This window comes from Anas platyrhynchos, chromosome 2 (assembly GCF_047663525.1).
Source record: "Anas platyrhynchos isolate ZD024472 breed Pekin duck chromosome 2, IASCAAS_PekinDuck_T2T, whole genome shotgun sequence".
Classification (NCBI taxonomy): Eukaryota; Metazoa; Chordata; class Aves; order Anseriformes; family Anatidae; genus Anas; species Anas platyrhynchos.
In genome coordinates, this window is record NC_092588.1 from 86,647,293 (window position 1) to 86,671,679 (window position 24,387).

The 24,387-nt window shown below is 36.1% G+C and overlaps 1 protein-coding gene across 8 annotated transcripts in view; it reads left to right on the forward strand.

The window, feature by feature from the left end:
- CDH18 (cadherin 18) overlaps window positions 1-24,387 on the forward strand; it is a 557,694-nt gene that overhangs the window by 400,207 nt on the left and 133,100 nt on the right. For all 8 annotated transcript variants that reach the window (XM_038175177.2, XM_038175183.2, XM_038175184.2 and 5 more), the window contains 2 exons: window positions 909-1,203; window positions 10,449-10,568. In XM_038175177.2, the coding sequence (XP_038031105.1) occupies window positions 909-1,203; window positions 10,449-10,568 (415 nt within the window). The remainder of the gene's footprint in view (window positions 1-908; window positions 1,204-10,448; window positions 10,569-24,387) is intronic.

A 24,387-nucleotide genomic window follows, 5' to 3' on the forward strand; every position in this document is an offset into this window, starting at 1 on the left:
TTAAATCTAAGTGGGTAGTTTATTAGAGTCAAGTTAGAGCACTGAGATGGATGGCTATTTTGTATAATCTGTTAATACACTAGGGTACTTAAGGACTTTTCCTTTTTTTTTTTTTTTTTTTCCCCCAAGAAATTTTAAGCTTTGTTCTACTCACAACATTTCTAGTCAAATGTTACATATATTTTGTAGCACAAAGTATATATTAGGAACAATGAAAATGGCAGAAATATTAATCAAAGTTCATTATTTGATTATAAATAATTTAAATTGTAAGGAAATTAGGAGACTTTGTGATTAAAAAAAAAAAAAAGAGAGAGAGAAAAAAAAAGAGAGAGAGAGAGGGGTAGAGAAGAAATGGCTGTGTTTTGTAGAGTGGTGAAGAAATCCTGTAACGACAGTCTGTGCCCCATTATACAGTTTCTGTTTGTAGTAAGTGATGCTGTCCTTGGGGCCACAGAAGATAACAGAGGTGACTGGACTGAGTTACAATCATTGGAGCAAACTTAATCCTCAGAGTGACTGCTTTAGGCTTAGTGCTCAAGGCCAAGTATCTAGCAATGAGTGCTGTAAGATATCAACTTGAAGAACTAAAAGCAAACCAAAAAAAAAACACAAAAAAACAAAAAACATTCAGTTTGCCAAAATATGTTTGATTCAGGGAAGTTTTATAGAATGGATATAGGAATTTGAACTAAAAACTGAGTTATGCTGAGGCAGACGTGACCCTGAGCAAAATGATTGTCTTTACATTAATAGTGCATGAGAAATTACAGGAAGAGTTGAGAAGGTTACAAACTAGGCAGATTAATGTTAACAGTAATATTATAATTTTTGTATTTTTTGTGCAATAACCTTCTATGTAATGTGATAAGTCATTTTATATAATTTTATGTGTATATATTCTACAGCTGCACTCCAATTCCGACAAAGGCGATGGATCAGTCAAATACATTCTTACTGGAGAAGGAGCGGGAACTATATTTATTATTGATGACACGACAGGAGATATTCATTCAACCAAAAGCCTAGATCGAGAGCAGAAGACACACTATGTGCTTCATGCCCAAGCTATTGATAGACGGACAAACAAGCCACTCGAGCCTGAATCTGAATTTATTATCAAAGTACAGGATATCAACGACAATGCACCAAAATTTACAGATGGACCATACATTGTTACTGTGCCAGAGATGTCTGAAATGGGTAAGGAAAATCGTTCTATTCAGCAATATTTTAACAAGAGAAAATGCCACATGATGTTTCACAAAGTTGTACCACTTTGTTGTATTATTGACTGTATGTAAAAGAATATTACATTTAAGAACAGATGATAAGAAGACATCAAATGCAACCTTGTATGTTACTAGGGAACTTTCATATGAAGAAAATAGTACACACATATATGTTTACTGTAGAGGAGGGTCACTCTTAATTCTCATGTGGTTTAAGAGATGTTCCACAGAACTCCTAGACAAACTGTAATTTTCATTCTAGAATCAAGATATATATCCTCATTCAACTACACTCTTATGTCTACAAAATTAACCAAATACAAAGGAACAGTAGCTTTCTACATTATTCTAGATAATGATCTCATGTTTCTTTACATCTGTTAAGATGCTATAAAATGAACTGAAATGCAAAGTAAGTACTGATCTTTGTTTTTTTTCCCAGTTAGAAGTGTAGTTCAGATAGTCTTTGAGGAGCTGTATTATACCATCAGTTTTCTTTATTTCTTGCTTCTCTGCTGTTGAAATTAGTTTATAACTTTGCTATCAATATCAAACATATATAACTAATTTAGGATAGACAGGTGCAAATATGACTTTTGTTCTACATACTTCAAAAGAAAGCTTAAATGTTATGCCTGGGCTTTGTGAAAAAAATAAATAAATGTAGTGTACTGAAAAAAGACAGTATACTGCATTTATTAATGAATGGACAGTACAGATAGTTACCTCATGAACATCCCCACTCCCCAATGTCTACACTTTCCTTATAAGAAACTAGCTCTAAGTCCAAAATGTGTCTAAATGTCATAACTGAATATACATGTATATATATATATAATAGATGATTTGCTCTTCTTTCCTTGCTGTTTGTTGAATAAGCATGTAAGAGGCTATAAACTTCTGCAGAGTAAAATTATAAAGTCAAAAAAGAAAAATATCAAAATACATGTAGTTACTCAACTCTTATAACAATATTGGTCATATATTTGAAAATGAATGACTATTGTCAACTGAATCTTAATGGTTCACAATCATTTGATCTCTGAATGGCAATGATGGCTCATATGAGTAGATCTGAAAATATGAGAAGTGTTTTGTTCCAGACTTGAGATTCATATGCAATACTTTTTTAATTTTGTTTTGGTTGAGAGAGTACCTTGTGTAACTTTCCAAGTGCGTATAAGTGAAATTAATTTAAATTGGGAATTTGCATTTGATTGATCTTCTCTGGTACCACCTGACATACTTATGCTGAGCTCAGACATATGTGGCTATGTAATGAGGGGATTTTAATCTGTGTATGAAAGCAGCCCAGTTTCACAGTATACAAAGAGCTAATTAGTGTGGAGAAACTAAACAGGTCAAAATCACAATATACATTACACGTATGCGTAGTAAAACTAGTAAATTCCTCATCTACAGTTCTTTTCTTGCATATACAAGTGAACTTTGGCATATGAAATATTTGCAAATGTGTAATAAACATTCCAGTCCTGGAAAGACCAAAAGATATTAAATTTTATTCCTAAACCATGGAGTTCAGAGTTGTGACGGTTTGGAAATAGACTGGGTTTTATATTAGTGGATTCTTTGTTGACCTAAGTGGCATTAAATTTCAGACAGAGATAAAATAAATTAGAGAAAATATTCTTTTCTATATAACATGCAAAATCAGTGTGTATTGAATGGACTCAAGTTCACTAAATATCATGTATTAAAAGAATGTTAAAAATTTCCCTTCTCTTTCTTCCTGATTTTATTACTGCTTCTTTATTCTTTCTGTCACTGCCACTTCCCTGAAATGTGGGAGCAATTCTTTGATTTTCTTAATAAAATGCCCTCTATATATGATGTTCCAAAAAATCTCTCTCTCTGCATCATAATTTTCTTAGTCTAATACTTCATTCTTCATAGTTACTTGTAGCACCTTTCTCCCTGTCCAGTCATCTCCTCTCTTCCTGAGTTCTCCCACAGTGTGCGCTGTTCCAGATGTCTCTTTCCAGCCAGGAATAATTCTAAGCTTTTTCTTCCTACAGTCCCTCTTACAAGAAGAATGCATGAAAGGAGAAACAGCTTTATTTGCTCTCCTTTTATTTCCTTCCCTTTTCTTCTTTCATAGTAGCTCCCATAGTTCCCATAGTAGCTTTCAACTTCCCTTTTATGAATTTTCTTCTTTCAGCAGTCTGTTACGTTCTGTTTTCCCCTTTCTTAAGTTTCCTTAGTCTTTAAAAAAGATCATTTTAATTAATTATTTCCTTCACTGTTTGTGGAAGACTTTTATTTCCTGAATAGGAGGAAAGAAATTGGAAAGAAAATCAATGTTATTCTCAAAGTCAAGAGTAGCTAATACATTTTATTTGTTCATTAAATTTATAGAAGTTACCTTTTTCTGTCTGCTCCAAACTGGGAATTGCCACCTTGTCTTTGCTTGTAATTGTTATTTCCCCCTCCTCCCTCATTAATATGTTTACTAATCTCTTTTGAGTCTTTATCAGAAGAACGATATTTATTAACAATCTTGTTTGGTCAGTATCTAGCTATTAAATATTTTCAGGTTATTGACTAAACATGTTTTCATTCTCTTAAATTTCTTGTGTCAGCTACTTGGTCAATGTGCTCTGAAACCATAGCTTCCTCTCTAATTCTGACTTCCTTGATCTCATCTCCTGCTTCCCAGAGCAATAAACATGTAGGTCTCCATTTGTAGCTACACAGTGATGCTGGTGCACATTGCAGGATATGTTTTTAATGTAGAATTTCCTTTTTTAACAATCTGAATGTAGTATTGCAAATACCATTTCCAAGAGAAATCTATGAAAGGACAGAAGGGCAGCATTTGTGTGGATAATGTCATAACACCAGAGTTATTTCCGCACTATTACCTTCACAGGAAGTGGGATAGAGCTGCTAGTAAGAATACCGGGGATGTGTAGGAAGACTCTTCTGTTGTCTTTGATAATTTGCTGAGGCACAAAACTTTGCTTTTAGAGTTGCAGTTCATTTCAGTAATACCTAAATTAGCTCTTATCGCATTTGTGTCTTGTCACACCACAGAGCGTCATGATGTAGAATTAATTTCCTTTATCAACTGTCTCCAATAACAGCATAACGTAGTCTTCCCCTTTCTTAAGTTTCCTTCATCCTTGTCTGCTAAGAAAACCATTTTCATTAATTATTTCCTTCCTATTTCCTGGATAGGAGGACAGTGGAAAGGAAATCAATGCTATCCTCAAAGTAAAGAGCAGCAAATATTTTTTTTTCTACTTGTTCATTCTATTTATAGAAGTTCTCTCTCTCTCTGTCTTCTCAAAAGATAGCATTCTTATATAGGTATTAGTCATATTTCTGTAGTAGTCTGAATATTGGTATTACCCTTTTCCAAATAAAAATTGTAATAGTTAGTCAGGGATGGCATTTTGGGTAATAAATCAGAGTGGATTAAGACAAACCAACGAAGTTTTAATGACAAGGTAGAGTATTAATGTATAGTAATATGTGTTTTATAAATGAAATATTTTACGGGTTATACCTGAGGTAAATCATTAAGCTATCCATTCCAGAAAGCTTTCTTGTGGTATGAATAAGACTGAGCTTTCATATCTTGCTGTACAGGCATTCTTCTGTAGGCATACATTATATTTTAATTTCAAATTTGTAATCATTCTTTTCTATTTACTGATTTTTGGTGTTTGTTGCATACTGAAAGCATGTTTTTACCTGCAGTCTCAGAAAGACTAATTCTATTAGGGCTTCCATAGGATATATTATTTCTGTGAAATAATTATTTATGTAAAAACATAGATTCCTATGCCATTTTCAGTTGTTCTGTAATTAGCATGGGTTTTAACCTGTGTGAGTATAGACTGTATGTATAGACTGTATGTATAGACTCACTTACCTATGTGAGTCTATACATAACCCAACTTGTTATTTTATGAATTCCTTGGGAATAGTCACTGCTTTAAAAAAAAAAAAATCCTTCCAATTTTTAAAAGGTCTTTTAAAGAAAAAAGTTATGTTCAGTGTTACGTTCTGTGTAACAGCATTTTTCCCAAGTGGCAAGTGGTATTTTTTATCTCTGTTATACTGCTTAGTTTCAGCATCAGGTTCATGTCTGTCCTCAAGAATTTAGCTGGTATTTTTCCCACAAGTTGTACATTTCTCTATTATTTTCTTGGTCTAATTCTAATAACTGTAGGACCTTTAAGGTTTTTCATTTTGAAGTCACTGACAAGAAAGTTCAGTCAAGTTTTGTTAAACTGCTTCCGAATATTAGATCACAGGGTTCACAGTTGCACAGAATGATCATAATTAAGCTCGATGTCCTATGCTGAAAGAGCTGAAAAAAAGCTACCTTCATTGAACCTCTTTCTTAAAGGCTGGCTGAAGATCCAATGTTTATATCTGTAATGATTTCTTCTGCCGTGTAAAAATCTAATTGAGAGCTATGACTGTGCTCTCTTAAGGTTTATGAAAGAGTCATGATTACCTAAATGTAAAAGGAAATAGAAAGATTTCAACCTGTAAAGGCCTTTCATATCTGTTCATTTCTATATAGCTTAAAAATGGATGAAATATTGCATATTAACTTTTGTAGTGTTGGTCATGCATTAGAAGTGTATTTCCAATGCAACCTGCTTAGAAAACTAATAGAACCACTGGACTTTTCTGAACTTCTTCCCATAATTCCAAGTAACATAAAGTAGCCATAATTTCAGATAATCTGGAAGACATTATTCATGGTGTTCATAACTATCTTTTGTATGAGAAGTGCATATTTAACTTTCTGTGTTTTTTGATATTTTATTCTAAGAAAGGTAGCTGACAAAATATTTTTTACAGTGAGGTCTTGAGTCAGTCACTGGACTCCAAGTGTTCATTTTCTGGTGAAATCTCTATTTTCTAATGCAGAATGAAGCTAAAACATGTTATGTTTACTTGTTTCTGCTTTAGGACTAGTTTAGGAATTAGTTTAGTTAGGCAGGAATCCCTGTGTTCATTAAACTTCACCTTATTTTCACTTCTTTTACTTTTTCAATATTGATCCATTTGAGATTTTAACAGTAGAGCAAACTGCAGAAAGTCATGCATACAGATTTGCATTCTCAACAGACATGTTTTATTGAACTGCCTCATTAAACATTAAAAATTTGTCTTCTGAGAGACAGATTGAAGTATTTCCCTTCAGCTTTTCTTTGATATATAACTTTAAACATTTTTATTGTAAACATATTAAAAAAATAAAAACAAAAGAAGAGGTTTTGAAATAAAACTACAGTTTGATTTCCCAGATGGAATGATCCCTATTCTTGATAACAGACAAACGGCAAAACTTATGGAATGGTTTTCAGAGCATACAGACATATTTTACAGCATAAAGCATTAGCTAAGAAAACAGAATTCCCAATATGTAATCTCTAAACTGTAGAGGGAAATCATGTGGAATGGTAGCGGTACTCTGAATAAGCAGAGCCTCCACTTTGGGGAAAAAAAGTCTTTTATATTGCCTAAGTGGAGTGTCAAAATGCTTTCATAGCAAAATTTTGAGTTTTCCTTGACAGGCACTTTCACAGTAGGTTAGTGAAGAAAGTGTGGAAGGTATGCCTCTGGGTCCAATGTTCGGATCTATTCTGAGGTCTCCAGGGAAATTAGATGCTTTTTTTTTTTTTTTTGTATTACATTATTTTCTTCTGAATGTTTAACATTAAAAATAGCATAGCGGCTGCACTGTATACTTTTCCATCTAAAATCTTCATTACATAGAGCTCAACAGCAAAAATCCGTACTGTATCTGACCAGGGCTACTAATCGTGACTACATTTGGAGTCACGATTTTTATGTCGTTTGATGAACAGAGTGATGCTAACTTTGAAGGAGTATTTGAAAGGAAAATGTACACTTAATACTATTTTATTTTTTTTTTAGCAAGGCATTCTAACCCCCAGTTTCCACAAGCTAGGTTTTCTCTGTGCTTAGCAAATCAGACAACAGTTAGGCAAAAGGCCAGTATGGGTATATCCTACAAGATTCTGAGCATATTTGCATAATGGAGTGCTGTGTAAAGGTTTGGGGCCCCCAACACAAGAAGGATGTGGACCTGTTAGAATGGGTCCAGAGGAGGGCTACAAAAATGATCAGGGGGCTGGAGTACCTCACCTGTGAAGAAAGGCAGAGAGAGTTGGGGTTGTTCAGCCTGGAGAAGAGAAGGCTCCGGGGAAACCTCATTGTGGCCTTTCAGTACCTAAAGGGGACTTATAAAAAAGATGGAGAAGGACTCTTTACTCAGCTAGCCAGGAGAAGGGTGAATGGTCTTAAACTAAAAGAGGATAGATTTAAAGTAGACATTAGAAGGAAATTCTTAACTGTAAGGGTAGTAAGGAACAGGAACAGGTTGTCCAGAGAAGTTGTGGACTCTTCATCTCTGGAGGTGTTCAAGGCTAGGCTGGATGGGGCCTTGGCCAACCTGATCTAGTGGGTGGCATCTCTGCCTATGGCAGAGGGGTTAGATTTAGATGATCTTTGAGGTCCCTTCCAACCCAAACCATTTTATGATTCTATGATTCTGTAATAATACAGTGAACTGCTACTGCTTGCAGAATACAGTGAAAATGTTAAATGCCTGATTTACTCCATTGCACTGAATGTGAGGGCTTGAGAGGTGGTGTTAGTGGTGGGGGTGAGTTAAAACTTGTGCATCTAATGTGTTCTTTCAGAAGAAAAGAGAACACTTTTCACTATTCAGTACCAAATTACTATTATAAGGTGTTTCCTAGGAGAGACGTACAAAATGTATTAAAAACGCACTGTGGAGGATTTTAAGATATAATGGCATTCCATTTGTTCTAAAATGACCTGTCAGCTGCTTATATGAGATATCTCCTTTCTTTAGCCCTGTTTCTTTGTCCTACACCAATGAGAAAGTACTCAGATTCAATCCCCTATTTTTTTTTTTTAATAAGGAGAGGAGAGAATAAAGTCTCTGAAGAATGATAGTTCTGTGAAATCTTACTATTTCATGTATTTTCTTTCTGTGAAATAGAACCTGTTCTAACATTGCAAAGCCTACCTTGAATTTCTAGAATTCTGGGAAAAAGAACAAATGAGAACACAACATGTAGGAAGAGTAGGCAGCTGCAGTGACTGTTGTTTCTGGAAGCAGGAAAATGTCTCTACAAAAAGGTATAAAAGTTGTCAGGTTCTCTAGTAACAAAGACTGATAGGTGACTATACCTGTACCTATCGGATAGGTATTTTTGGTGTTTTTGGTTAAAAATAATAAAATAAATCAGTAATGTGTTAATTTTTAAAGATTTTACAAAATTCCAACATAAAGTAACAAGCCATAAATAATACTAAAGCAACAAATTAATGTGGACAGAAATTCACCACTTAATACAACAACTGAGCTGCAGAAACACATCCTAAAAGTATTTAAATAAGCTGTAAAATTGGGTGAAAAGAACTGATTTTCTGTTATTTGAAGTGACCTGTTGTTGCTTGCAAGAACTCCTGTGCTAAGTTGAGATAGCAAATCTCAAGTGTCCAAGTGTCCAAGTTAGTATGGCACAAATGAATGAATACTTTCTGAAAGAGTGGAAAATCTGTATCTGCAAAGATTTATGTGGTTGCTTTGTTATACTCAAAGTGAGACCTAATGATTTTAAGTATCTCTTTTCCCAGTGTGCTCTGGGAATTAACATAAAAATTATTTTACTTTATATAAACAGTTCTGTGCAATGGAAATTGACCTATGAAGTTAAACAGCTGGGACTGTTTAACTTGGATCCAATATCTCTACTGGAAGCGTTTGGAAAGTCTTCTGGGAAGTCTTTTGGGACACTAGTGTTGGGAAGACTAGCTCTGTTCTGGTCTCTGAAACCAAATGCCTCTGTAGTCCGAGTAAATCAGATGGTCTGCTAGAGCACATCTGGTTTAGTTTCATCCAAAGGAATCTAGTTGTGATGCTCCAAAACTGTTCCATGAGGCAAATCAAAGTACAATGAGTGGCGAAGATCAAACAATTCAAGTCCAAAACATACTTCTAGTCAGAACTGAAATGCAAAATTGAACACCCCTCAGTGGCTAATTTAGCTGAGAAGCCACTTTCAGAATAACAGGGGAGCAACTTGTGCTGTTATTTTCTTCTCTTTTAACATCGGGCCAAAGGAGTCTGTTGAAAGCAGTATCTGTAGAAGAATAAACACACGGGATGAATACTGAACCTTTATTAACTTTCAAATCTTTCTTTTTCTGGTTTCTTATGTGCAATGTTAGAATAACAGAATCATAGAGTGGTTTGGGTTCAAAGGAACCTCAAAAACCGTTTCATTCCACCACCACCACCCACTCTGCCCCCATCATGGGACACATCCCACTAGATCAGGTTGCTCAAAGCCCCATCCAACCTGGTCTTGAACACTTCCAGGAATAGGGCATCCAAAGCTTCTCTGGGCAACCTGTTCCAGTGCCTCACCACTCTCTGAGTACAGAATGTTGGGCCATAAAGATTCATCATCAAATGTCTTGAAAAGTGTAGCAAATTTAAAATCACTTATATTCATTCTATCTCTGCAATACTTCCGCATTGTATGTTCTACAACGTGTAACTGATAAATTGATAGGTTATCCCACTTAGTGGTCTGTTAGAAATTGTGATTTTGTGATTTTATTTTTTTAATAGTATTTGTTAGCAGCATACAAGTACCTGTTTTTTGAACTCCTTATCTTTTTTTTTTCTTTAGATCTTTGATACTTCTGATTTGTTGTTAACTTTTGCATCTTTTATTAATTTGGGGCATTTTTGGAAATTATTTTAAATATGAACTTCAACAGTAATTTGTAGTGTGAATGATAATCCTGAAATCTATAAATATGAGTTGTTCAGAAGTCTAGATAATATCCATATTTGGGGTCTGTATGCACAAATATGTATGCTGTATAGTTACTATATATGTTTACATATATGTAATACATATATGTTAGTTTTACATATAGAGAGAGAAAGATTTTTTTTTTAGATGAGTATGGATGCTTTTCCTTAAAAATATGATAGGATAATAATACAGAGATCATTGATCTCTCAGTTTTAGAACATGAGGACTACAGAAATTTCAGAAATGCATCTAAGAATATTCTATAAAAATTGAATCGCCTAAATAGAATCTGCCATAAAATTGTATATATTATCAATTAACTTCTATTTTCCTGTATATACAGGTACGTCTGTTCTACAGGTGACAGCCACAGATGCAGATGACCCTACATATGGAAACAGTGCCAGAGTAGTATACAGTATTCTTCAGGGACAGCCATATTTCTCTGTTGACCCTAAAACAGGTGGGTATTTTATATTCCTATCACTATTATTTGGCTAATATGTTGCAGTTAATTGAATCTGGTAGGTGGAATCCAATATACAAAATAGGCAGGTGAGTAGATTTTTTTTTTTTTTTAATTCCTGTTATGTCCTTCTTTTGGCTTTCACATTATGAAATTTCAGAGTTGCGGTTTTACTGAGAACTAAAAGGACCCAACGGTGTACTAGATTAATTCTGCATCATGCCATGATGTGAGCCATTCAGCCAAAGTGGAATAGCACTTTTTCATATTTTCAAACCTCTGTTTAGGAAGTAACTCAAGTGTGCCTAATACATAACGATTTTAAATGCTTTGTTTTGCCTGAGGGATAGGCTTAGGAGTATTATTGAATGTGTGTTTCAACATAATAAATTAATATCATTCTCATATTTATAAAACTTTTGTTTTTTCATTTTGCTGAAATCATATTCTCTGATTCAAGAAGTAGAATGAGCTAAAATATTTATGCTTAAACTCTATGCATCACCCTCTCCTGTCTTCCAAGAAGTGTAACTTATGTAGAAGGAATCAAAATTGGTTTCTTTAAAGAGAGAAGAAACCTCTTTTGGACCGGTAGTTAATATTTTTGGATTTTATGAAGACCATTATCTTATTTATTAATATGATGGATATTTTTTTTTTAATACGTATTTATAGTCCTAATATTGAGGAAATAAAACTTAACAAGTTTTTTTTTTTTTTTCTTCGTTTGAACTTTTAAACTATTTTCCCTTTCCATATCAAACCTTTAATGCTGAGTTGAAAGAATCACATTCTTTATACTCATGTATCTATTGTGGTTCCTACACTGACCGTATGGAAGAAAATTATTTTTAAATTGTGCTGAATTGAGTGTAGTATAATAGTTTTCACTGTAATGTTTTTACAGTTGTGTCATTGCTTGTGTTTGTTAATCTGTGTGGATTTTGGAGGCATGCACTTGCTTCAGTAGAAGAGAAATGCATTTTTACCACCTGAGCTGGCTTTGAGACTACACCTCCTTTGAATAGGGGGCTGGACTAGATGACCCCTAGATGTCTTTCTCAACCTAAATTATTCTACGAATTTTTGAACACATTAGGAAGGCCTAAGAGTGCAAAGCCTGAGAAAGTAGTGTTGAAGGACTGTATAAACTGCTTGGAGGCAAACCTGTTGTAGTCCTGATCATGCCGTTTACTGGGAGTGACCACTGACACACACCTTACCTGGCTAGGTGTGGATACAGTCTGGGAGACTGCTAGTTGACACAGGTTAACAGCATTCTGGGGTACATGTTGACAATTAAGAGGGAGAGTAAATCAGTGGTACAGTGCTCAAGCACTCTCTGCCTTTGTTTTCTTTAGAAATACAACTCTGGCCTACATTTCTAATTTCTGTTTTGTCACTCTGAGGCAATGGCCTATATTTTTTATTTGGTATGGTATGGAACTTGTAGTCTGGAGCTGTTATTTAGTCAGTGAAGAACCATGATAGGTGTTTTCAGTACCAGGTCTATATCACAAAAGAAAGTAATATTGTTATATCTGCATCTATTTGTGTCTGTTATAAAGAAAGCAGATGGAAGTATATTTTCACTCCCAAAGCCTTAGGCTTTGACAGGGATTTAATAACATCTATGAACTTAAATTGTTTTAAATATGTGTACAGAATACGAAAATATTGTTGATTCTTTATTAGTATGCTTATATGGGGAAGGAATAAATACCTTATGAGGGAAGTAGACAGTGAAGCAGTGAAATAAAAATGGAGTAAGCTTTTTGTTTTAAGTTGTCTTTTCATAATTCCAGAATAGCACTTAATTTAATTTGTTGTGAAGAAATGGGAAGTAGAATATTGGAAATTATTGGAAAATCTTGAATAATAGTGTTTCACTATGAAATTTTGTGTTGAATTTCTGGGTTTTAAAACACTAATTTTCGAAATGCTTCACTTCTGAATCTGCAAGCATTTCTGTGACCTATTTTTCTAACAGTTTGAATTGTTCAATTTCATCTTAATTATTTTTTCTCCAAAAATTTTTTGAATTTACAGTGGCATTCACAAGCTTCCTTTACAAGAAAGAAGTAGAAGGGCTGTAGCAAGGAAAAAGTGAGAAGGGGAAAGGTTTCAACATTTGTGATTGAATGTAACTTTTGAGAAGTCTAAGGATCTCTTGTAGCTGTTGGTAAAGCTTCTTGGAGCTATCGGATACAGACATTAAGCTGTTCATAGCTGTAGTGTAAATGCTAATCTTAAGTTAGTGCTTCTTCAGATTGGTTCTGAACAACTTACTATTCAGAGACTTTAGAATTATAGATTTTTATTAGCTTGGTTTAAAATGGCTTAAATAGGGTGGATATTTGAGAATTCATGCATCTAAAATATAATACTTGGCCACCTCAAGATTAATAACTTTAGAGTAAAAAAGCTGTGTTGTTGGCAAAAGAACATCATTGTTGGCTTATCTGATAAAAGGCTTGTTTTAACTCACACAAAGGAGCGCAGAGATGCAGCACACAGGGAGCAACCCCCAGGTAATTCCCCATCTGGGGAATCAATACTGGGCTGAGCCTTAGCCCCATAGTCCAGGGGTGAAACCCATCATGAGGAGTCAGCAACAGGAGAGGCTGAGGGACCTACTACCTACAGGGTGTGGGACATGTTATAGGATGCAGGGAAGAGCATCATGGTATTGCGCTAGACTTATTCTGGAATGTTTAGAGGAAGGACCACTGGAAGAGAAATGGAGGGGCTGAGACAGATTAGGGAGGAAAAAGCAAGGGAAAATAATGGCGTAAGGGGACAAAGGGGACCGGTCGTGTGTAAACAGGCTCCTGCTCAGTACTGTTGTCTGTTTGTATCCTGTGCTTGATCAGTGCAGTCTGTCCTGTATGTTATTATGCTGTCTTTCTAACCATTTTCCTGGGTGAAGAGACTTTCTGTCTCTGTGCATGTGTGTGTGGAGGTTTAAATGCCAGCAACAGGAGCTGGACAGATGGGTCAGAGGGGCCCATGTGTCTGCAGTGCCAGCAAGCAGAGAGTGCAAAGCATGTGCATATCACATAGGTCTGCATGTCAGTGTGCTGTCACTGCTGAGCATCAAGCTAGACTGATCAGCAAGTAGGGTGAGTAGCTTGGGTTCTGGATATCCACATGGCCCAAAGTCTGGGCCAGATGCTGGAGAAACCAGAGGGTTCAAGAATTGGTTGTTGGAGGAGCCAAGAGGTCCAGAACAGCTACCGGAGTGACTGTAAGGTCTGCATGTTGACTGAGAGGCCTCTTTGCCTGGGGATCGAGGTACCACTTACTAGGTTAATGGGGTGTCTGAGACTGGATATGTGTGGGTACCGGTTGAGCACGTTTGTGTTCCGCTTAAATAGGTCTTCATCCTGAGCAGGCAGAGAAGGAAACAGGATGAGGTTGTCCATCCCACTTGTGTTTTGGTGTTAAGTATTTTTGTCTGTGTGCCACCTGCTGTGTGTATGTTTAGCGTATGTGTGTGTGCCTGTTGGGAGGACACACTCTGCCCCACTGCTGCTTCTTAATCATAGATTAAAATCAAGGAGTAGCAGCAGCCTTACCTCCATCAGGCTACCAGTTTTGGCAACTCCTAAAAATCATTAGGTTTTCAGTTGATTGGCTCTAGGGCTTGTAGTTTTTATTCATTTTGTTTGTAGGCATTGGTGTGGTGGGAGAGAAACATGTTTAGCCTTGAATTGAATCATTATGGCTAATTATGAAGTGTGAGAAGAATGTCAACCTCCCTCTGCTTTCTGTCTTCGCAATAAAATGAATAATGGCTTCAAACATGCCTATAAGAAATGACCCATTCACTACTTCTCTAATATGGTACTTGGTGGACAGCATATGACAGGTAATATAGTCAGTGGGTGGACAGATGCCTCCAAATACAGAGATATGCCTCATGAGCACGAAATGAGCAAACCTTGAAAATCTTGACTTTCATTTTCAACTGTAACTGTTCTTCTTATTCATTTTTAACCTTCTTGGCAGAGTTCATGTGGGACTGGTATATCTGGTGGCATTATAATCTGTAGAGTGTTAATTTAAAGCATGCAAGTGTACACACATTTGTTTTGGGAAACAAGAAAAAAACTGTTGATAATCTATAAAGTTATTCATAGGTATGATACTGATAAATACAAATAGTTAGAACACAACATTGTTAATTGATGAAATATGCTAAAATGAGTACTGAGGTAATAACTCTGGATTTAGTGGATTAACATCTGCCTCATTTCTTCATTTAAAGATAATATTTTGCATTGGAGGAATTCCTTAGACTTTGCAGTGCAATAAGAAAGAGTGCTCTTTGTATGCTTTAGTAAAATAGTCTGTTGTGGTATTCCTTTTAAGAATCTACTGTGCTAACTACAGTAATCTTAAGGCACTTCATGACTCAATGTCTCTGCTGTACAGAGGAAACTATATTAGGTAGTAAAATTGTTTCAGAAATCAAATTGTGCAGCTTACTTGAAGAAGCATCCCTATTTCTGACATAAAAAGAAAATAATAATAAATCGTACTCCTTTTAGTTGAAATATCTTTCTTGGTGACATCTGTTTAAAATAAACATGTTTATTGGGGTTAATGATGCCATGCTGATATGCAAGTTGGTACATATTAGAGTGCTAACTGAAACTGGGGAGTCCTGTGTTTAGCAATCTCTTTGCTTCATGCTGAGAATCTCCAATATTATTTTAATGGCCTTATGGCCATTAGTATCATACATAAACTGAATGCCTATGCTGTAAAGGAGTATTTCGTGATGTTTTCCCGAACTGCCAAAACTCCTAAGATAGCAGTTAATGCCCAAGTTCCTACAGTGGTCTGAAAGTAAACTTAACCTCTTCTATCACAGTTTTTACACATAGGCTCTTAAAATGTTGTTGCTCAGTAACTAAATTTTATAAAAAAAATAGTAAGGGCGATTGCATTAATCATAAAATTTTGCTTGTACACATTATGTTTGTTAGGCAAGTAGATTAGCTAGAGAGAAAATTCAAAATCTCACTTGAACTTGCATTGCAAGCCATTTTTTTATAGCTGTTAGTAAAGACTCCAACTTAATTAAATGCGATTGGTTCCTACTTAGTATCAAGATGAGGTCACAGTGGAGAATCACGCTGAAATTTGAGTTCCTTTTATTAGCTATGTATCTTGCTAAATGTGTGTAAATAACTTTAAAATGAATTTATTTTTGTGCATGTATACCGTACTTTTTATCTTGAAGTTGTAAGAACTGCATTTCATGCTCAAGTGTTCATGTGTTTATTTTCCTCCAAGGAATTTCTGAAATTATGTCTCTAGTATATATCCTTACCAAAGTGTACCATTTGTTGTCAAGAAAATCACAGGAATTCAGGATCAAAATAGGAGTCTTACTTCTTTCTTCTAATTCTGTCAGGTACTGTACAATACACTTCTTAATTCCCAAAGGGACAGAAATAAATGCTTCATCTAAAAATATTGTCATGAACACTTACTTGAGGGTGTCATCTGCCAGCTAACAGCAGAGAGTAATATAAATATTGTAATGTCATTTGGATTTGGATTTTAAGTACTAACAAGAGATCTGCCCCAAGGAGATTTTATGGTCTGCCTGATGGAGCAATTTTATGGTCTGCCTGCTGGAGCAAGGGTTTGAGGAGCAGAGGGAGATTGACCACTCTACAGCTCATAACAGCAGTACCGATGTTCTGCCTCTGCACTTCCTTTATGGGTTACCACTATCTACCACCACTATCTCTTCCAACATCAATCATATAGTTAAAAAGGAAGGAAAAGAGCCCTAAAAGCAAGGGCAAAAAGATTACCAGATGTTGTACCCTTGTTTTCCCTCTCCTAGGAGTCTCACTGTGTATTGGAGATTTATTTCAGAAATCAGGAAGAAACTCATCCTTGGTTGTTCTGCTGTTGTTTCTGTGCTTGTGACTCTTGTCATTCACTGTTCCAAACAACTAGTATGTGTATTTGTTCTCAACCACCTTCCCTCCCTCCCCTCCACCCCCCGCAAACAAAAAGAAAAGGAAAAAAATGAGGAATCAACACATGCTTCCATAACTCTGTAACTTCTAATTGGCAACTGTGTTCCTTTTGTTGGTAGACACTCTTTAAAAAAAAAATAAAAAATATAGACTTTTATTTGTAAATACACAGATATTTCTCTATACTTTCAACAAAATATAATGCCTGATGAAGTGCTGTGTTTGTTCAACCAGGTTTAAAGTCCTGATGTGAAACCAGTGAGATATACACAATCATGTAGTCTAGAGTCTGTTGCTTTATCCTTCACAGTCTTTCTTATAGATGCAAAAAATTGCTATCTGCTCACCATTACCAGGTTTTGCTTTTACATGTATATTCTATGGGCCATTGTAAAAGGTTCACCCGATGTTTATGTTTATTAAGCTTGCTTTTCCATATTTCTAGACTTTCACATCTTTTTAGATATACTGAGGAGAATAGCCTGCTGTTTCTTTTTGTTGTTTTGTTGTTGTTGTTTGTTTTTTTGTTTTTCTTTCCCTGAAGGTCTAAACTACTATGTATCTATTACAAAAGATAATGATATTGGTATGAGAAAAGAGTTTCATTGTAAGTATCTATTACATGTCTTTTTTTTTTTTTTTTTTTTTCCAGAAAATGATTAATTGTATGAACAGGTATTTCTCTCCATGTCTTCAAACTTTTCAGAAGAGATAATATGCACCATTACTCCTTTGTTTTTAGACAAGGAAAGCTAATATCCCATCCAAACAAAGTGTGGAAATTGCATGTGTGATAGACTGCATTCAACTTAAGGGAACAGGAATGAGTAAGATTTCACCCTAAAACCACAAATACATTAGCGTAATTTTTAGCTCAACTGGGATGAGAGTCAGAAGACTGACTCAGAAGATTAATGCACTACACTATCTTTAAAGACTGTGCCCAAGGACCAGTCCACGTGCTACCAATACATTACAGATCACTGTAATGCTGTGGAACTAAGCAATGACTTTACTGCCTTTAATTGTGCCTTCTTCTAGACAGTGGCATCCTAGTGATATCTCTAATTCTACAAGAAAGAATTACTGGGACATTGACTCCTTCTTCTCCCCCTTATTTTTTTTTGGCTGGAGGACTGAAATGAAGATTTAGAACAAAGCATTGAGATGCCTTATTCTCTGCTCATGATCCACACTCCCTTTCCCAATTCAATTTTCCCTTCCACAAGTTATTGTGGGTATTAGTATTATTGGGGATGATAATTTCAGAAATTAAGTTAAAGGGTGGCAATGAAATTCTGCAGTGGCAATGAAAACGGGAGGGAGCAATATTGAGGTACTATTCCAGAAGCTGCTGGTTTGGTAATGCTAAAGTATCTGTGGTTGGAGACAAAGCGGTTACATATTTATTAAATGGCTGAACTTCTCTCCTCTCTCTCTCTCTTTTTTTTTTTAATATTATATTGTTAATAATATTGTTAATAATGCTATTGCTTTTATAAGTTCATGAATAAGTTCACATTTTTATGTTTCTTATTTTGAGAAATTATATTTTATTCAACCTGGAGGCAATGAAAGACCAATGGTGCTACACTTGTGAAAAGGAAACAAGGCATTTGGAATTGATGGAGGATACTGTTGCCTTTAGAAGTTGCATATAAATGCTGATTTTTAAAATGCACAAAAGTCATAAAATCATAGAATCATAAAATGGCTTGGGTTGGAAGGGACCTCAAAGATCATCTAAATCCAACCCCTCTACCATGGGCAGGGATGCCACCCACTAGATCAGGTTGGCAAAGGCCCCATCAAGCCTGGTCTTGAACACCTGCAGGGATGGGGCATCCACAACCTCTCTGTTCAATTGCTTCACCACCTTTAGAGTGAAGAATTTCCTCCTAATCTCTAATCTAAATCTATCTTCTTTTAGTTTAAGACCATTCCCCCTTGTCCTGATATTATCTGGTTAAGCAAATAGTTATTCTCCATCTTTTTGTAAGTCCTCTTTCGGTACTGAAAGGCTGCAAAGAGGTCACACTGGAGCTTTCTCTTCTGTAGGCTGAACATCCCCAGTTCTCTCAGACTGTCTTCATAGGAGAGGTGCTCCAGCCCCTTGATCATCTTCTTGGTCCTCCTCTGGACACGTTCTAACAAGGACTGAGCAGAAGGGGACAGTCACCTCCCTTGACCTGGTGGCTACTCCTCTTTTTATGCAGCCCAGGATGCAGTTGGCTTTCTGGGCTGCAAGAGCATAGTTCTGGTTCATGTCGAGCTTTTTGTCCACCAGAATCCCGAAGTCCTTCTCTGCAGGGCTACTCTCAGTAAGTTCTTCTCCCAGTAAGTTCTTCTCCCAGAGTCATGTCTGGGATTGTCCTGGCTCAGGTGCAGCACCTTGGACTTGGACTTGTTGAACCTCATTAGGTTCATTTGGGCCCAATTCTCAAGCTTGTCCAGGTCCCTTTGGATGGCATCCCTTCTGTTGTATCGACTGCACCACACAGCTTGGTGGTCCCATCCCACTGTCTATGTCATTGATAAAGATATTAAACAATACCAGTCCTAGGACAGACCCCTGCGGTATACCACTCGTCACTACCCTCCACTTGGACATAGAGCCAATGATCACCACTCTCTGGGTGTGACCTTCAAGCCAACTCCTTATCCACTGAATGGTCCATCCATCAAATCCATCTCTCTCCAGTTTGGGGACCAGGATGTCACCTGGGACTGTGTCAAAGACCTTGCAGAAGTCTGGGTAGATGACATCGGTCAGTCTTCCTTTGTCAACTGATGCAGTCACTCAGTCGTAGAATGCCACCAGGTTGATGAGGCAGGATTTGTCCTTGGTAAAGCTGTTCTGGCTGTCTTGGATCACCTCGTTGTCTTGCATATGCTTTGACATTTCTTCCAGGAGGATCTGTTCCATGATCTTGCCAGGCACAGAGGTGAGGATCACCGATCTGTAGTTCCTTGGGTCCTCCATTCTACTCTTTTTAAAAATGGGAGTGACTTAAAAACACAGCTACTCTCAGAATATAATTTATGCATAGTCATAGATCAGTAAGTATGTATCTGTTTTCCCATCAATCTTTGTATTTCAGAGCAATGCATGGATTTTCAGTTACAATCTGAATAAAAGTAGCTGATAACATCTTGTCTTGCAATAGACTATACAGAACAGCAAATTTAGTGTAGAGATGATGCTTTTCCAAAGCTTATGTATAAAGACAATGCTTTTCAATAAATATTTTAGCAAAAATAATTGAACTGCAGTAGAGATACTTCCTCCAAAAGGTGAACGGAAGCTTTATCAGCTCCATATCAATTGTCCCTCTACTTAAAAAAAAAAAATAATCGGAAGATATTTATGGAGCAATTTTGCCCCAGTTTAGAATATGATAATAACAAATGTGACATTTGAGAGACATCTATAATTCAGTTCTTATCTGAGTAGGAAGAGAAAGAGAAACCACCTCCACAGACCATCAACAAAAGTGTGATCTGTCTAGGAAATTTGACTTTATCAGCTGTATGTTAGCATTTGTCCTGTCAGTATTTAGTTGGCATCGTTCACAAGGTTGGTGTCTATATTAAGGGGGAGCATAAAGCCTGACAATAGGATTTCCTGGTTTCCCTTATGTGGTGCCCATATTTTCTCATCTTGTCCCAGAGTACATTTCCAGCCCCTGCCATGCTCCATCCCTTGCCATCTTTGCCAAGCCCATCAGCAGCAACAGAAGCAGCCCAGTAAGCTTAAGAGTACAGGTAGACTCTGAACATAATAACCAGCAATTTTTCCTCATGTCTTGTAATTGTCACTATAATTTGCCATCATATTTGTAAATTTAAAGTTAGGATAGGCTGTAACTACATTTCCTGAGACTCTGTATCTTTGCTTCCAGAACAGGATACTCTTCAGTACTGTTTTCTTTTTATATATCTTTACTTACAGATATTTTCTTTCACTTAATCACTAAATGATAACAGAAGGTTTGTTTTTGTGTTTGTTTGTTTGTTTTTTCCCCTAAGGGTAAGATTGATCACCATTTGTCCATCGCTGTATCTGGAACTGGACTTTTTACATGACAAAGGCACAATTATGTTACCAAATCAAAGCTTTTATCTTCATTTGCTCTTTCCAAATTTCCATATAAACTTGCCATTCTGTTTGTCATGGTCTGGAGTGCACTAACACCCTATAGCAGCCCTAGGGCCACCAGCCCCTGCCCCACTGAGGCTGCATCAGGGCTGGGCTCCAGCTCCCCACAGCGCTGCCCTGCCCAGACATGGTTCCTGTCTAGCTGGGCCCACCCACAGGCTCACAGCGAAGCCTGGCCTCGCCTGGCTGGGGCCCCCAGTGCCCTGCTCCTGGCGTGCTGCCTGCGGGCCCTGCCTGGCCCACCCAGGGACATCCCACACTCCTCATGCCTGGCCCCAGGGAGCTGCCAGACACTTAAGTTTCTATGATGTTTTTGCAAGTATTGCTGTCAACAAAGGTCTATTTTACTTCACATTTTCTAACATGTGAACATCCCTCAGGCAAACAAAGGGGTTCAAATTCCCAGCCAGTACATAACTTATGTGAAAATTTAAACAATAGGTAGAGATTCTGCCATTGAAAGTCATACTGGATTACAAGAGGAGTACATCATTAATTTTACCTCAGAAACATTCAATTTATGTCCTCAAGGAAGCCTTTTGTTTTCTTCCTATATAGTTTTATCTTGTTTTTCTCTTAGTACACATTTCAGGATTAAAGGACGATAATATGAATAATATTTGTTGTTATGATTATGTATTAAAATATTCTGAAAATGCTTTTCCTCTTCCTTTTTCCTTAACTGGTCCATAAGACTATCGGTATTTTGGTTACATAGTATTGTGAGATAAAGCTTATGATATTTACAAGGAAGAAGTCAATTCCATCTGTAATATTAAGGAAGCTTGAAGAGTTGAAGCCTTCCTGGAACTCAGTAAACTGCTGCAGTCCCAGAAGTAGATATAGCCATCAGGAAAACAGTCCTAAGGGAAGAGGGTAGATTAAATTAGGTTTTGCTCTCTCACAAACTCTTCTTTCAAGAAATAAATTTTAGATCAATAGATTGCATCTAAAAGTATTTGGGCAGAACATGCAGTAGTTCCATATATATATAGCCATGATATGAGTTAGGCTTCACTTGAATGGAAGATGAAAATAAAATGAGGGACTTATCAAAGTCGTTTCTTCTTGAAGGATATCTCTTTATGATGAGATTTTCTGCAGGCTCTTGCATTCAATATGAAATGGCAAGGACTGGTAACACAATGCAGGTCCTTTCCCTTAAATACATTTCTCAAGTCTTGTCTTTAATCCATTTGTAATCAGTTCTGACAAAAAGTTAATATGGCAGTGAAATGGGTTGTTCACTTGAGCCATAATGTTCTGTAAAAGTAACTGAATCACTGAAAAAGCGTACGGTATGTTTATTTCACTGATCTTTTATATTTGTTTCAATGCAGTATTGTTCTGTATAGAGGAAGCCTTTTTGCAAGTGGATGCCTTTATGCTAAATATCTAGCTTACCTTGTAGTTTGGAAAAAGAAGACAACTTTAAGACAAGCATAAGAAACTCAGACTTTTTTTTTTTCTTTTTTTTTTTCTTTTTTTTTTTTGATTTTTGTCTAAGCCTCTGTTTTGTTAAATAGATTGAATTTGGATCAGATGTAATACCATCTCCAAGGGATTCTCAGTGGTGTAGACAATGTGTGTCAGCAGTTGCATCTCAAATTTGTGTAGTGCAGTATGTTCTGCAATAGTTTCAGAATGCTCTGGCAAACCAACAGTTGCAAGGTATACTGAAGTAGTAAAAGTAATATCGTGCATTAAGGTGTTCCAGCAAATTATTTTATGTAATCACTGCCATGGTGACTTATTAGTTATATATATTTATAATATTAAAATATCACCTCTAAACTATCACATAAGATGAGGCAAAAAATGATGGGAAAAATATTATTTTTCTAAACTACTGAAGAGTGGTATGCTACAAAAATATATTTAGTAATAATCTTTATTATAATAATTTAGCAAAGTTGTGCTTTAAATTACATAAAGCATTCATTTCTTAATTGGCATGTAGATGTGTTTATCTTATTTAGATACGCCATCTCCTTGTTCAACTGACATCATAGTAAGTCAGAAAAACATGAGCAAGTGCAATATAAGTGTGTAATAATGCAAAGTATGTGTTTAATAAGTTAGATTTGGCATTGTTTATAAAATGCTTTTTCATGACATAACATCAATATTCATCATTCCTGTAAAATTCTTTCTGTCCACTGCAATTCACTATTTTTTTTCCTTTCAAATATTATTTCCATGATACAGATCTTCCAAGTAGATTTTTTTAAACCTGTACTGCTGAAAAAAAGTGACTATACAAAAAGTCAACAGCTGAAAATTTTTAAAAAAGTTTGAAACATACATTTTTGGAGTTGCTTGTCTTTCAGAGAAAGGCCTAAGTAAAGTTAAATCTTAAATAATTGTGAATTGAAACATAAATTATTAAGCTGTGACTTTTAGGTGTAGGTTTAAAGAGACGGGTGATACATATTTACTGTCTGTGTGTTTATCTCAGGATGTGTTGTTCTTTATAGGTCTGAGGGGCAATTAATTTCTTGTTTCTCATATGAGCAACATCCAGGGATAGAAATTTTTTTACTGACCATCAGATACCCTTTATCACATATCTCCTGTTGAAATAAACAGTAAATGAATGGAATAGGGTATTGACTGTATTTGTCTTAATTAACCATGCAAGAGATGAAGGACTCACAGATGCCTCTCCTTTGTATGTGATTCCTTTCTGTGGTTCCTTTGCTTTGCACGAATTTTGTCCTCCTTTTAACAGAAAGTTGCTGGCAAAAGTTTTGGAGTGCTCTAACCTCCCCACGGTTCCTTGTGGGTTTTCCACCACATCTGTGAAGTGTTGTGTTAGGCTGTGTTGTCAAAATCCAGTAAGGTTTTTTTTTTTTTTTTTTTTTTTTTGTTTGTTTGTTTGTTTTTTTTTATTCCTGATTCATTTTGGATTAATAATACAACTAACAGCTGTTGCCAGATGACAGCTACAATGATGTTGCTGTGTTTTTAATATTTTCTTCTTTTAACTCTGAAGATCCTTTCTTTCTGACAGGAGTCCTCAGGGTGAATTTCAAGGCCTTGAAATTAAAAATGATTCATGTAGCTGTTGACACACATTCCTAGGCAGAAGCAAAATAGCAAATCAAAAACACACGTCTTTTACATTTTCTCTCAAGTCATACATTTTACTTAAAAGAGATTTGTGAAAAGTTAATTTTTACTATGGCTATACTATGCAGCAAGAGTGTTAGAATATATAGGTAAACAAAGAGCAATGCTTGTGAACTCGTGATAAATGTTAGGATTTTTTAATCAACCTCACCTTTTCATTGCACTACTTATTTTTATCTATAGATAAGAATCTATCAGTGCTTGTTGTATGACAGATAGTTCCTCCCTGTACAACATATGAATTGTCACATACATTGGCCTAAACACAGAGAAGAAAATATCGTTTTCTTACAAATTTTGTATCTCAGAAAACAGGCAGCTGTTTTTTTTCAGTGCTCACAGCAGCTTTCATGGTACCTCTGAAGGCCAGCCCCCGATGCTGGGTGTGCTGCAAAGCTGCCCGTATCTGAAGAGCATGTAGGAGCACCTGCCTCTGCAGCACCATGGCTAACTCAGTTCACCTTGTACCTGAGGCCTTCCTTCTCCAGGACTTTCTCAATATGTGCTAACACCCCACTGT